The sequence below is a fragment of the Engystomops pustulosus genome, chromosome 4, assembly GCF_040894005.1.
Source record: "Engystomops pustulosus chromosome 4, aEngPut4.maternal, whole genome shotgun sequence".
NCBI classification, from domain to species: Eukaryota; Metazoa; Chordata; class Amphibia; order Anura; family Leptodactylidae; genus Engystomops; species Engystomops pustulosus.
In genome coordinates, this window is record NC_092414.1 from 101,274,498 (window position 1) to 101,291,100 (window position 16,603).

Here is a 16,603-nt window from a genome sequence, read left to right on the forward strand (position 1 = left end):
GAGAAACAATGATGCCAAGCACCAGCCTCCTTTTAAAGTGTCCAGTGGTGTGATTCTTACTTAATCATGACAGATTGATCTCCAGCCCTGTCCTCATCAACACCCACACCTGTGTTAATGGAGAAATAACTGAAACGATGTTAGCTGCTCATTTTAAAGCAGGCCTGCAATGAAGTTGAAATGTGTTTTGGGGGAAAAAGTTAATTTTCTAGGCAAATACTGACTTTGCAATTAATTGCTGTTACGCTGTGACACTCTTTTTAAAATTCTGGAGTATATGCAAATTGCCATTATAAAACCTGATGCAGTAGACTTTGTAAAAATTAACATTTGTATCATTCTCAAAACTTATGGCCATGACTGTATTGCACAACATTACTGAGCAAAACCAATATTGGAGAAAATCTAATTTTTTTTTTTTTACTATTGACAACTTTTCAGACGCATAACTTATGTATTTCTTTTAGGGTGCATATCTTTTTTGGATCACTTTTCAGAACATTTTCTATGAGTGTATTTAAAGAATAATTATTTATTATGGGAAATTTTTCGTGTTTTTTTATGCCGCTCACAGGTTCAGTATTGCTTTAGATTTATTGTACGGATTAATATGGCCACTGTGCTTTGCACACTTTTTTGTGGTTTGTGCTTAATATACTTTATTTGGTTTTTATATGTAACTGTAGTGATTATGGGACATTTTATTTATTTTTTATTATAAAATTATTTTTCCTTTTTTTTGGTATAATTTTTTTCACACTTGAGCTTCAACAATTGCCAACGCATGCTCATTTAGTTACAGACAGGTCCTGCCAGGAGGCAGAACCTGGGGGAACAGAGGACCCAGCTGCCTTGTGGCAAATGCCAGACCTCGGGGCTGCCGCTGGATTGATCAAATACCAGGGGGGCTCGATCCAGGGGGCAATAATACAAGTAATAACATATATACAGGCGGTCCCCTACTTAAGAACACCTGACTTACATACGACCCCTAGTTACAAACGGACCTCTGGATGTTGGCAATTAACTGTACCTTAGCCTTGGGCTACAATAAACAGCTATAACAGTATCAGAGGTGTCTGTTTTGAAGATTTATTGTTATTCCTGGTTCTTATGACAACCCAACATTTTTAAAATCCAATTGTCACAGAGACCAAAAAAGAATTGTCTGGGGGTTACAATAATAAAGTATACAGTTCCGACTTACATACAAATTCAACTTAAGAACAAACCTACAGACCCTATCTTGTATGTAACCCGGGGACTGCCTGTAATAATATGGCATGTAAAGGGATAAACACCCTGGATTTTTCCAATCCCAGGTGTTAGTGCTGGGAAGCAGCCCACCACCGTCAATCTTCTTCTGACACGCCGACGTACAAAGGCGGTGCATCAGAAGAAGTACCGTTAATGTCAATGAACTAATACAATAATCACAATTATAAGTGAGAAAAGGTGTTGCTCTGCAACAAGAGCACAACCAAATCTACAAATTAAAATCAGCAAGAATAGGCAATACAACCAATAGCAATACATATCCTGGAGGAATGTCCTTAAAGGGCACCCGTCATCAGGTCTCTGCCACTAGTCCTGTCACTACTACCTGTTGGAGCAGCTCACAAGGATCCCATCCCAGCCTTTATATAGTTATTTCATACATTAATCATTGTAAAATCATCTATTCTTTATCATGTAAATGAGGCTGGTCACATGGTCAGAGGCAGTGATGTCACCCCTGTTACCCCTCCCCTCTCCTCCCCCTGCTCATGCCTGTGTGTAATGTATAGTAAAGCATGGCTAGTGTGTGTGCTGCATCTGCTGACATGCTGCATCCTCCTAATATACAGATGAGAGACACAGACATCAGCTACACATGTACCTGACATGTTCTGCTGTAACATGGCTGCCTGGAGCTGCTGTATCTCTCCTATACACACAGGCTGCAGGGGGCGTGGCCACCAGCACCAGGAAGCACATCATTATACAGCCTCACATCATTATACAGGCTGTCAGTCATGCACTGGGGGTGCGGCTGTGCCTCCCACTCATGAATAGAGTGGACAGCTTGAATATGCTAATGCTTCATTGGACATTTCACAGGTCATTTGCATACAGCTTTAGGACCTCATTGCTTAGGTTTACAGGCATGTAGAGGGACAATGAAGGGATAGAGGCAATGCTCTCTAATGGCAGTTTAGGGGGTTATTTTGCATGACGGGTTCTCTTTAAAGGGCATATACCACCAGAATAAAAAACTGTATACAAATGAACCTGAGGGGTCCAGGCTCCATAAGTTTTAATGGAACCTGGACCCCCTCAGGCTCATTTGCATACAGTCTTTCATCTAGGTGGTAGATGTCCTTTAACAAATTATTATAAAAACAAATAATTGGATATATCCTTTCACAATTTAGTATTAATTAACAGGCACAAGGGAAGCATGGGCAAAAAGCACTTGGAGTAGTGTTATCAGACGTGTGTGAGAGCAGCCTGTTCTAGTTGCCCATGGCAACCAATCAGAGCTCAGCTTTCATTTTATAAACAGATGTAGGGAAAAAGAAAGCAGGGATTTCATTGGTTGCCATGGGCAACTAGAACAGTTTTATCAAATGTGTGTGAAAGCAAATCTCCCCCTTTAGAGGACCTAAGGTTCAATAATAAGATGGTGTGATGATGTGACCAGGGGGAGGGGAGGCCTGCTGGTAATTCACCACCATAAATTAACCTAATCGAACCAGACTGTTGACAGAACCAGCATGTGGCCATGCTTCAAAGACCTAAGCAGACAAAACGACTCCAGGCACCCCCCACTCTATACAGACAAAGAGCCATTAAAACGCTCAAATCACCAGGTTGAATAGAGACAGTTATGAAGTTATGGTCCGTCTCACCAGAACACCAAATACATTTTTGGATTAATTCTTCTCAGTAAATCATAACAACCCATTGTTCATGGCTCTAAGATACTCAGATCCAGAGATGTCAATATCTCTGGATAGGACCATAGCAAATGGGTCAGGTTTGGTATCAATGCAATCCTGGGATTCACCCGGATCCAATGATACCAGAACCATGACCCCATGACTTCCCCTGGGGTAGCTGTGGCTTCTCCAGGGCTCTGGATGTAATACCAGGTAGCATTGACCATTGACCCCTCCTTAGAGTGGACAGAGGTGTGTCCACACCTGATCTAATCAGGCACCACTGAAGGGGCCTTTGTCTTTGTCCTGGTGGAAACTAACATCAACCAAGCGCAGGGAGGATCTAAAAGTGTGGACTATCCATCCCCATTTGGCCACACACACACACACACACACACACACAAAGGTAACTAACTAGCCGAACTGCTTAGACTTGTAGTGCTACCCATGTAATTTGTGCTCTGATTACTGTATATATCTATTGTGTGTACTGTATTGTCTAGTGTGCCCTTAAGGCAATTAAATATAAAATCTAATCTGTGTTGCTCTTTTATCTCGATCACGAATCTTACGTCCGGGTTTCTCGCTTATATACATGCTACCGGGTTGGTTCCTCACCCTATATAATCCCGTTACGGACCGGGCTTATATTAAAGGAGAACTTGTGGCAGCATAAGGCTGATAATATTCTGTCTCACTGCGGCTAGTGAGAGGGATCTTATAGCCATTCAGGGATTTGATTTAGGGTTGTGCCATATCCGGAAGTTGTGTGGACAACTTTAAATCACTTCCTGCGCCTCTCAGAACCTGTGCGTTCTGGGATTGTCTGTAAAAGGAAAACTGAGTGACCTTACGTACCCTTCAGGGGTCCGGAACGACGCGGTTTCCTTCACAGATAGTATCAGATTATTTAATGTACCTTAGTACCATAGGATCTAGTATACCGCACAAAGGACACATCTGTAAAATGACACAACTGTAATCCTGCTGAATTTCTTAATTCCCACAACTGAAAGTGCAAAGTACTGCCATAATGTAACTTCCTGTATGTGCTTCCCACTTATGATTCATGGTAGCCTGTCAAGGCTGCATTTTTACCTCTAACAGCCAAAGGCACAACGGCTGAATCCTAATTCATAGGAACCTAAAATTCCCACCAGGTTCTGCTAATATAGCAGAGGAAAACCTGCTTTACATATTTTGTATTCAGCATTTTTCAATTACATAGGAGATCAAAATTAGAAAACATTTTACAATTTCCTAAAGGTCAATGTGTAGCCTATGTGAATATATCCAAAAAATTAGTAAAATTGCAGCATTTTAAGCTTATTTCATAAATTCTATAGATTCTAAAGACCAGAATATAAATTTAATGAGATAATTGTAAATAGCACTGATTAAAACTAGAGAACACTTTGAGGGTGCAGTCACACATTGTTTTTCAGATGCATTTTTTGATGCCCAAACCTGGAATGGAGTAAAAGTAGGAGGAGGAGGAGCACCTTTTAATTATTTGTCTCAACCTTATATCATCCACAACTGCTTTTGGCTTCAAAAACTGCATCTGAAAAACTGAGTAAGGAGCATACAATGATAGATCTGTGTGACGCTCAGTGCAATTTTTTGCAAAAATAGTTTGGTGTCCCCTGTGGATTTAACGTTCCCTGTGCTGCATATTTTGGTGAATATACACATGTGGGGTCTGTATGATCTCCTCGCATCTTACGGTTTTAGGAAAGTATATTTTCTTTATATAAGTATCTGGATTTGTATATATGTCTATAAACTCTTTTGAAAATGGGACAAGTGTCTGCTTTCAGAAAATATATGGTTTGTTGGGTTTACTTTAATTCTTTTTGCTGATTTATTTTTAAACGTCAAAATTGTATAAATTGCTCTGGTCAATAACGCGAAAAAATATCCAGAAATGCCTGGCAGTGAAAGGGTTAATACCCCTTGGTTGAATTCCCGGGTGAAGAAGCTTATCATCATCACGCAGGTTACACAGCGCTGCACAGAGATTGCCAGATTAGTCCCTGTCCCCCTATTCAACCTACCAATAATTTTTTGGAGTGTGGGAGGAAACCGGAGGACCCGGAGGAAACCCACGCAAACACAGAGAGAACATACACATTTTTTTGCAGATGTTGACCAGCACTGCAAGGCTGTAGTGCTAACCACTGAGCCACCGTGCTCTGCATTAATCTCCCTATCATCTATCTCCTATAAAATTCTCCCATATTACCGATTGTGACTGGTCATAAAATAGTTTTATTTTGGGGCCCCCCTTTTAGTTTTGCCCAGGGCCCCACTTTGTCTAGAACCGGCCCTGACTGGGGATAGACTGAACCCAAGGAGCGTAAAGAAGTCAGTGAAAGGTGGTGGAGGAAGTGTCATGGTTTGTATAATGTTTTCTGCAGCAGCAGCTGAACCTCTCCTACTGCTACATGCTAGAGTGAATGCAAGAGTGTATCCGAACCTTCAACAACACATCATCCAGCAATTTTCATGCCCCAATGAGACAGAAAAACGGGTAAAGCAGCTGCTTTAAACAGAAAACATTGAAACAATTAAATGGCCAGCCCAGAGTCCTGATTTAGACCCAAAAAACCTCTGGAAAATAGTTGCTGGCAAAGTTATAGCGAATAAAAACCACAAGCAACAAAGAATTGTGGAAGAGACCGGAAGAAGAGTGGACCAACATCACACAAGAGCAGTGTGAGAGACTAGTGATGTCCTGTGGCAGCAGATTTGCTAAAGTCACACAAAGTCCTGTACACTACATTCTGATTGGTGACTATTGTAACTTTTAGACAATTTAATTAGAATCCTCTGTGCTACAGTCATTGCTGTTACTCAATTATATATATTTTTTTTAAATAAAGGTTTTCTGTTAATATACTTTGGTTATTTTGTAAAACACTGTTCTAGTGGCACATTGTAAACCTATCAAAAAAATCCATCACGGCTTGAGCAATGGAGGAACATTATTTCTGGAAAAAAAATCAAGCAAACATATACAGGCAGTCCTAGGGTTACATACAAGATAGGGTCAGTAGTTTGTTATTAAGTTGAATTTGTATGTAAAATTGTAACCCCAGCCAATTTTTTTTTGGTCTCTGGGACAATTGTCTAAAAATGTTGGAATCTCATAAGAGCCAGGATTAACAATAAAGCTTCATTGCAGACACCTGTGATAACTGTTATAGCTGTTTGTTGTAGCCCAAGGCTAAAGTACAGTAAATTAGCAGCATCCAGAGGTCCGTTTGTAACGAGGGGTTGTCTGTAAGCCGGGTTCTTAAGTAGGGGACCGCCTGAATTGTTCTCGAATTTTGATCTACATTGTATATTTGGAAGCCAAATCCAGGAGAAAATCTAAAACTTATCTTTTCAGTATACCTTCAGTGTAGAATCAACTTCTGGTTTTGGCTTTCAACTACTGATAGTAAATATTTGGTTATGAGGACAGTATTTTCTGTGTGAATGTGGCTTTATAGAGTTTTTTTTTTCTATGGTAGTCCCCAACATGTGTTCTTCTTGGCCACGACCCCTTAAGATTTTATTTTAACATATAGACAATGGTTACTTAATGCTTGTTAAACAAATATTACCATCATAGATATTCAGGGTTTTATTCCTCATACCAATAGAGTATCACCTAGCAGTCAAGATAAAACAAGGTTTTCCCATGGCAACTAAACACAAGAGTCAAGAGGGACAAGCATGTCAACTTAGCCCAAATTAAACTGAATTGTGCATTGTATTACATTCACAGAAACCTTTATTCACATAACACAAATGACGGGTTAGAGGAGCATATATAACAGTAAAAATAAGTTATTGAGAAAAATTCTAATTTTTTTCTAAAAGTTAAGATAAAATCCCTTTGTTTTGTATCTACATGTATCTACCAGTTCTTTGTTTGTTACCTAGATTCAAATGTACAGGACTAAGTGAGTAACTAGTGCTGCCAACTAACTACAAAGAAATTGTCGTTTTACTGTAGTTCAATTTGTCACAGGTGGCAGCTGCACTAAATTTGCCACTGCCAGCTGCTGCCCACATAATGACAAACAGATATGACTAAAATAGTGCATCTCAACATAAGACCAACATTAACTTTATCCAGGGACGGCCTTTCTTTGTCTTTTGTAACAATGTATTATAAATTAAATACCTAATCATGTTTTAAATTGTTACAAGAGTGTGGCATCATATACCATCTGCAATGTATAGAGGGATTAAAAAAAACTGATCCCCAGATAGAATAGCAGTGTTTATTGTTGTCAAATATACAACATATTTCATTTAATAGAGATTATGCATAGGTAGTGGGTACTCTTTATGTGCCTTATGGGTATCATAGTTCACCCAAATCGAGTGAATAAATGCAATGAGCAGAAGGTGCCTGTACAAGAATAACAGAATATATATGCCTGCCCATATGCTTATACAAACAATCTAGGACAAGAAGAAATATCCCTATACAAATATACACATGCAGCCCTGACAACACTACAAACAACAAATCATTAGTAACACACACAAGATTCACTGATGACAAACACCATTTTTCTTGGCTATTTAAACTCACACATTTAATGAAGCATCTGTTGTTGCTACCTTATTTTTTATACCTTCCCTAGAAAACAAGCTAAACTCACCGCCCACACACGGTCATACAGTAGCTCCCACTCTTTCATTAATGAGATACAACTGTACTCAGCAGATCACAATCCATAGCAGTTCTTCACTTCTTTCAATGAAATAATGCATTGAATATTACTTACATACTGTTGAAAAGCTCCCGGTATGTTTCGTCACCTCTTCCTTCAGACATCAGGCTATCCAGTTTATCAATTAGCTTTGCTTCAACCTCAAAGACAAACATAAAGGTGCTTTCTTTTACTGTGCCAGTATTCCTCCAGGGCTCATAGCAGTCTGTATGCTCTGCTTATCAAAATTCAGCATCAATTTGTCATAGGTCATATTGTCACTTATGTTAAGCTGTCACCATTCCATGAGAACCTTCTCAGTACTAATTGTCATGGAGCAATGTGACTTTGCACTACAAGCTGAGTAGTATGAGCTGATGCTGATGCTAAGGGAGCTAGCTATATATGGATTCTAACAAAAAGGAGTGCAGCCAACACTAGATTGCCTTTTCCTGCAGGGCTTCATCTCTCATGCAATGCACATTTCAGCACATTTACATTCTTGATATGGCCTTATTTTGCCAATTATTGGTGCCTTTTAAACGGTGTGAGTAATTGAAAGGTATCACATCAGTTTTTTTTAATATAGCATAACACTAATAAATAAGTTATTAGTTAACTTGCAGTTAAAATATTTACAGGCAAGTATAAAGCAAAAAAATTGAACATGGTTTGGCTATTTACTACTAAACACGGATGGTTTGTATTAACTGCAGTGCACAGTTCAATATTAAGAGTATTTGAGTATGTTGTGTGACCCATCTTAAAAGTAGTTACCAGAGTTCTGAACTTATTATCATATTACTCCTTTACCTAAAATATCAACAACATGTATTTCTTGAAAGGTTTTAGTTTTCATAACCTTTTGAGCTAGGTTAACATTTTAGATGTTTCATTTTAGATGTTTCATTTTATTGTTTCTTTAATTTTATATTTATTACAAAAAATTGAAGAATTTACAAATGGCAGAGTCCAGAGCCCCGGCTTTGGGCTAAATATTATTAAACTACGATACTACACAGTTAAATAATTTTTTTTTTTTTTTTTTTTAAAGAAAGTAACATTTCCACAATGATCCCTCTACCCACAAATAACTGATTTATCCTGAATATTCTCTGACTTTATGATTCATGTGACTTCAAAAGTCTACCCTATGCTTATTCATCAAGGGCAGATGCTAAAGGACACTCTGTCAATATAGCAGCCTCATTGGAGAGAGTAAAGATTTATTTAATCTGATGACTCTTTTAAAAACTTATATGGATTCTCTTAAAGTGCAGAAGGCATGTTGCAACATCATTTACCAGTGTGATCAGAAACACATGGTAGGAGGAGGTCCATTATTAATGCGATTCAGAAGCTTGATAGATGGTGTGTTTTAGATTCTCCTCTGAATAACTTTTTTGTTCCAGGATTTTGAGAAGCATTCCAAACATACTTCGGGTGCGGTCACACGGTGTGTTCTTAACTCATTTTTGGTGCGTTTTTAAACACATTGAAAATTCATGCCTTTTTGCATGTGTACTATGCATTTGTCTGGTTTCAACTTATTTTTCTTCATTTCTGGAGGTGTAAGCAGCTGTGTTAACATTTTCACAGCTGTTTACAATTCCAGAATTGATTTAAAAAAAACGGATTCAAATGCATGGCTAACATACAAAAACGCATGCGAATGGTCAAAGAACGCACCGTGTGACCTCACCATTAGCCATCAGTTAATGCATGCAGGGTGTTTTCATGCTGGTGTGAAGTACAACTACACAAATTGCACATTCATGCAGTCAACACATGGCCTACTTATCTATGGAAGCATTGGTATAATTTTTAAGAACATATAGTAAGGACTAATTCTGTACATGAAGTATCAGAGTTGTGTATCACATGCGGCACCTTTAAAGTCATAAATCTATTTGTTAAAAAGACGTAGTCTGATTTAGTAAATCATGAAGTAAGAAACTTATTTGAACATGTAGTTACTTAATTTACAGCCATTAAGGAATTGCTCCTATAACTATGGACTCAAGGATATCGGTCCAAGGGTTAACAGCATTGCTCCTGCATAGAAATCAAAGTCATTTATTTTGTGTGTGTTAAACAATGTTTCAAATCGATGTTCCTATGGAGCAGCATGATGGTGGGTGTAAAGAAATGGTTTCAGACAGCAGGAGAAAAATCGAGTGGGAGCTGCAAAAGTACTTGGAACACTTAGCAAACCTCTGAGCTGGAAAATAGGAACCATACAGGAGTGTCAAAACTGTTTGGCCTAAAAAAAAATACTGGCATCTTCGATCCAAGATTATGTTTCTTGTTCAATAAAATTCTGGACACCGATACTGGTAATGTATACAAGTCTTTGATCACTGAAATACCATTACAGTCTCACAAACAAACACTAAATGAAAATCCATATACCGATAAATACATGAACTCCTGACTAATACTAGCTCAAATAATACTTTGGGAAAAATCACAAAGAGAACTAGTCGGCAACTTTTGCCCTGTGCAAGTAAAGGCTCCATGCAGTAGTTGACAATAAGCTGTAACTATGATAACTTCAGGACATATCTTTATTGAGTGCTTTAAGAGCAGGCTAGTTTAGTATCTGGGGGCCACGGGTCAATGCTTCAGACGCTTGATCTCTGAAAGTGAGAACGTTGCGCTCCAATGACAACCCTGTGACTTTAGGTAATGCTTGAATTAGCATGCATGTATGTATGGGTGATTACTAGTGATGACCGGACTCGGGCCACAATGATCAATACAGCTTTCAGTCCCTTGAGCCCTGACTTCAGTCACAAGTTTGGATTTAGGTTTGGTTGTGCTGACCCCTCTCCAGTGTTAATGACCGCAAACAATGCTGGCACCGACTGTAAATGTTAACTGTAAGTACAAATGCCACCAGCGGCATTCAAATCAATGTAGTAAAAGCACTTCCAAAATGGCACACACACGTGCCACATTGATTTGAACGCCGATGAGGGAGCCAGCACTGAATGTGGGTGTTGCAGGGGGATTTGGATATGCTTCTGGGGCACAAACAGATTTTTCATGTTCGAGTTCGGTTGAGCCCGAACGTTAATGGATACACTCATCTATAGTGATTACAAACCTAAAATACTCAGTAATGTTAATGCACACAGTTATACTTGCATGATGCCTTTACTTGCATGGGAGAAAAGTTTCTCACAGGTTCCCTTTAACTTCCAACAATTCCTTGGAGTAAAGGAACACACTCCAGCTACAGAGTTTTATCCATAAGCTCCTTGCACACAGTATGAGGGGACTGATGGGTGTCTTTTGGCAGTGAATATACAGTGAATTATTATCTACAAAGGGTTATAAAAAGATGATAAAAAGGAACAGTGGGGCTCGTCTGTATGCATAACACCTTAATAACATAACAACTTATTGTAGAAGATTCAAACATTTTGGAAAAAAACCATACAACTTAAATGGGTTGCCTTATCACAGAATATGCACACTATAGATGAGCCAAAGTAGAAAGCCACTATAAACAGTCGCTTTTACTTTACAGAATTATATATAACAGTCTGTGCCATTATTCTCAGTAAGACATTGTTGCCTATATGTCACAGAAATCTTCAGGAGAGGACAGCTGGTTAGAAGTATAGCTGATGGCTAAACTTTGACAATTTTTTGGGAAAGATTTTAACAGTTGTTAGATACAGGCATTGCAGATTCACTTCTGTAAATATAATGCCGAAAAATAAAAATGTGCTTTTTATTAACTAAACATCAGCTACCTGTTTAAAGTTGCCACTTCTTCTTTGCTCCCAATCCATCATGTCATGAAAAATTGGGATCATGACATTCCGCAAGTCAGGTTGAGGAATCAATGTTACCTCTAGGAATGGTCCAATTAAGGCTGGGATAAAATGCAGTTTGTGTTCACCTGCAAAAGAAGAGTTTTCATTCACTTGCGAAAAGAAAATCTTTAAAGTATAGGACAACAGAAAATTTTTTGGAGGTTATACTGAGGTTACACTCTACTTATATTGTACAGTAGTGCAGCCATGGGCAGGTCAAGTACACACTTCTCATTTATCAAAGTTTTATGATCTACATAGTGGAATGTTTCCAACAAATTTACTTGTCCACCTTTTTGTAGTGAAAAATATCCAGCTCGAAGATGACTTGTCAACTCTTCTAACATGTCTAATAACAAATAAAGATTCTGGAGCTGTAAGCTGTGAATAGTTGGGCATCTCCACCCCTGCTTGTCAAAGAGCTGCTTCCCTCCCAGCATAGAGTGAAATTGCCACAGCACAGAGTTGGCAGATACTCCATTGAGAAAAGATATGGTAACAGCCAGTTTTCCCATACAGACATGAACATAACCTATCAGGATCTCTTCTTTGAAACGACTGATTTTTCTCTCATGTTAAATATACAGTAAAGAGCCTCTATTGGTAAAGTTAACACATTTAAGGAATAAACTAAAATCCAAGATGGCTTAGCTCCTAAACATAAGATACCTAAGGTAAAAATAAAATATAAGACACCCATAATTTAACTATACCAACATGGGGAGAGAAAAAGAACTGGACCGCACATCCACACATCACATAATTTAACTATGACAACAAAAAGGTTCTAATAGAAGGTTCTATATAATTTCAGAATCACCAATATGATTCAGAAACACATGTAGGTATAAGAAAATCCTGAAACAAACTATGCAATAATCACGTACAGCTGGCAAGAGCGCTGTGATAAATTAGGACATAATCTATTGCTTTAGCAAGACATTTTATGTAATCTTTTCATTCAGAAAGTGAAGTATGTCTGCTTAATGACTATACAGCTCTTGACATGGTGCCATTGCAGTTTCATTACAATGTTTCAAATTAATATTATCCTACCTAAATTCTGCCACATGCTGAAAATCTCACAGCCCATTGTCACACGCATGTCCCCATATCTGAAAAGATGAAAAATATCAAGTATTCCTTAAGAAAGCATCAAGGAAAATTATAAGGAGACACACAATGTTTCTACACATGGCCATATGTATTAGCTAACAGCATTTAGCTAAAACCACAAAATGCACGAGAATACCAAACATTCCCATAAATAAAAGTCCAGAATAAGGAGAGTTATGAGATCCTAAAGAGTCCATTAATAGTCTGTGAATACTCCAGGACCTTAAAGAGGACCTGTCAGGGTGATTCGGGACACTAAATTACAGACGGGAACTGGTACTTATGTTTTTTTTTTTATAGTGCCAATGAGGACTCCATAAGGACCTGTGGATGGTTTAGTGTCCCAAAAACACCCTGACAGCTGTTTAAGAATGTATTCCTGAACACTGAATAGAGATTGGACACTTAGAGATCTAGCAATTGTATTGAGAGGAAAGACAGTGGATGAGGTAAAAGACATATCTGAACTAGGATCAGAACTTTTAATAGATGTTTATTAGTAAGTAACCAACTACAAAGCAAAATGGTGAACCCCTTCAATATTCTTACTTTTTGTAACTTTAATATATAAAATATTTAAATTGAATTCAGCTGTAAAGAAAAAGACACATTTGTGTTCCATTTAAGCACTTTTCTAGATTTGGATATTTGCATGCTTTGCTTCTAGTGTGGAACTAGGCAAACACAATTGGTACTGTGGACTAATTTCGTGCATATCTAATCACACAGTCAGTCTAAAACTGTTAAAATATCAGACTTACTTTTCCAGCACTTTCTTCATCTTAGATGGAGTAAACATCTCCAACTGTAAGCAAGACTGATTGATAAAAATGACTGCAAGATAAAAGTATGAATCCCATATCTGTGTGGAAAAAAAACATAACATAAGAACAATTTGATGACCAAGAAATCACTCATGTGCTGTTCAATGGAAAAAAAACATGGTCTCTTGATGAAGAATAAATTTCACAGACATTTTGATAGTATACCTTCTTGTTTCTGTACTTGTAGATACATGAATGACTAGTGTCTTTGTACTGGTTATTTGTCAATAGACGGAGTGTAAAAGAAAAGTTGTATAAAAAATGAAACCTGTGTCTTGAAGGCGTTCTTACCTTATAATCAAACCCCTCATTTAGGAAGTTCTTACGAAGAGCATCCGAAAGGTACAATACAGTTGTAATAATGACACTAGAAAAGAAATAAACTTACTAAATTATAACTGATCAATCCCAATATTTTAGCTTGTATTTTACATGACATTAACCATGATTTTGTGTACAGTTATGTCATCAATAATAGAGATATCCACCTGCAGCAGTTTTTGTTTTCATAATCATAATATGTCAGAACTGTTATAAGTCACAAATGAGTAATAATGATTAATGTTAAGTATTGTCAATAGACTATTAAGACTACTGTGGTTAAATGCTGAACTTCTTCAGTTGAACATTGTCTGTTTTCGTCTGCTTTTACAGAATAGCTTAGAATGTACAGAACTTTGGAAAATGATCTCGATGATGTAGGATAACAACCTTGTATCTTGTGATCAACATTTCATTAAACAATATTTACAAAAAAAAATTTAGCTCAAACTTTGCAAAACCAGCATGGAGGATCAAAAATGGAAGCAGAAAACAATAATGCTTGGGAATTTAGAACAACATATCAAGTTACTTAAAAAAAAGAATCAAACCACTAAATACAATGTGGCCATATTTGGTCATGGTAGACAACATGCCTTTATTTTTTAATTGGCCCACAATTCATATCTCCTCTATAATCCGGTAATGTTGCGTAGGGTTCTTCACAAAGTGTTGAATGATACAGTTCATAGTCCCAATCTCTGTTGCAGTATCCGTGTATAACTACATATGAAAGCTTCAGATTGCTTGCCCTGATTGAATAACTTTTGTTCTGCACTTCAGCAGTGTATTTCATTTAAAAAAGTTTGAAAAATTACAAAAAATATGTAATGAAACAAAATAGAAATCAAAATCACAAGCATGACTATAAATATATTTGGCATATCAAGTGCACCTTGAAAATCTATGAAACAATAGCCTGATTATGATCAGGTGCCTCCTCCTGTAAATCTGCAGACAGTATTCTGTATGCAGCTGCAGCTGAAGTACCGCACAATACACACAAGAAGAAAGAAAAGCTATGTCAGCTGAATATTTACAGTATCAATAAAAACCTGTGTGATTTCATTTTTGGAGATTTAGTGAACCCTAATGAGCTCTCAGTTTCCACAATGTGCTATTTATGTTTTCCTTAGTCTTTAATCACATGAAGCATCTCCCCTGGGTCTCTCCTGCTCTCTCAGTGAAGTAAAAGTGGTGGAGCTGGCACACAGCGATTAGGAGCAGCTGCAGGAACTGGAAGTGAGCTAGAGTGCTTCAGTATGTAGCTGAATAGCAAAGGACATTAGTCTATTAATTGGTTTCATGACTGGCAAAGCTAATTAATTGTTTCATTCAATTAAAAGGACCCATTTCCTCCTTAGGGGCATGGCTTGTGCTGAAACCATCATCCTTGTGTCAAGTGGTCAAATTACTGACCCTGTGTGCTCACATTCTTAATGACAATAGATATAAGCCCAGTGTTAGCACAAGGCATACCAGTCTCTATCTCCTGTTCCTGCACATAAATATTATTGATATGTTCTGCTTATCTCCGCTTTCATACAATTTGTGCTCCAATATATTGATTTGCATTATATTGCATGGTACAGCACTGTTAAAAACACTAATAAGCAATAAAAACAATAAGCTTGCATTTTAGAAAAATATAATTTTCTCAAATTTTTTTTCATTTACAGAATCTCTCTGTATATCAAAGATGGTCTATGAAAAACTTTCCTTATCCCTTTATAAGGCTATTATTGATCAGTAAACACTGTTTATTATTCATATTTCTCTTGCTAACGATGACATGGATGGTTATTTTACTGCACGTACTGTCCCTGTGACAGATCTGCCAGAGCACAGGACAAGATTTTTTGACTAGATGTTAACCAAACCTTACAAATTCTCTGTGTGGTTAATGATAAGAAGGCTGACGCAGGGTCCACCACAGAACTCTTAGGATAATCAAAATACAAGCTATAAAGCACAAACATACACCATTTCTTGCAATTTGTGGTCAGGTGTCCCTACGTGGTGTAAAATGTTTGAGATGAACATTGTTACTGGGTTGCCAACCACATCTAACACCATCAGGACTAATTGTGGCTAGTACAAGGGACACATAGAAGTCTACTGTTCATCATGTCTTACCCCACCGTTACTCAGCCAGCTCTTATGGAGAGCTGCACTCACACAAACCATCTCCACCAAGCCAAATGGGAACACAAACTTTCCCCTGTCTACAGTCCATTTCTCCATTGTGCTACTTTTATCACATAGACTTGAGTGCCATAACAATTTCTGATACAACCAAGGGCCCAAAACGTGGTTGCTGGATTGCTCATGGCCTTCTGCATGGGTAATAGGGGGCATTTATAAAACATATTTGAAGATAGTGGATTTAATTAATCTATAAAGCGAAGATTTAACCAATTAAGATTGAAAAAGAACAATGTAGCTACTTACTTGTTGGCAACAAACCGCATAACAGTCCAATCTTTAGGAAACATTTCAGGTCTTATAAGTATCCGAAAAACCGTAAAAATTTGCAATAAAAAATCCTGTAAATAAAGATCACATATAAATAGGATTACAATTGCTTGGATATAAATATAATAGGCACAAATAAACATTAAAACATCATATTAAACACAACTCTGGTGGCTTTAATACTTTTATAGCTACAAATATTAGCCCTGAAGTGACTATTAATATGCACATTTACACATTTTAATTCTTGGGAAGAAATAAGATGAGGTTGTCCAACAGTACCCGCATGCATACCAAAATCCAACTGCAAATAAATGAGGTTATGTACAGTAAAGTGCATACAGTCATACGGTACCATTATATTAAAGGATGGAAATATTCCTTAAAGTACATTCAATGCATTT

General features: G+C 37.5%; 1 protein-coding gene across 3 annotated transcripts in view; it reads right to left on the reverse strand.

Moving 5' to 3' along the window:
• Positions 1-16,603, reverse strand: part of DOCK4 (dedicator of cytokinesis 4) — a 182,204-nt gene that overhangs the window by 54,361 nt on the left and 111,240 nt on the right. For all 3 annotated transcript variants that reach the window (XM_072146918.1, XM_072146919.1, XM_072146916.1), the window contains exons 27-32: positions 16,176-16,270; positions 13,695-13,770; positions 13,341-13,441; positions 12,520-12,578; positions 11,401-11,549; positions 7,712-7,797 (exon numbers count right to left, since the gene is read on the reverse strand). In XM_072146918.1, coding sequence (XP_072003019.1) covers positions 7,712-7,797; positions 11,401-11,549; positions 12,520-12,578; positions 13,341-13,441; positions 13,695-13,770; positions 16,176-16,270 — 566 coding nt within the window. The remainder of the gene's footprint in view (positions 1-7,711; positions 7,798-11,400; positions 11,550-12,519; positions 12,579-13,340; positions 13,442-13,694; positions 13,771-16,175; positions 16,271-16,603) is intronic.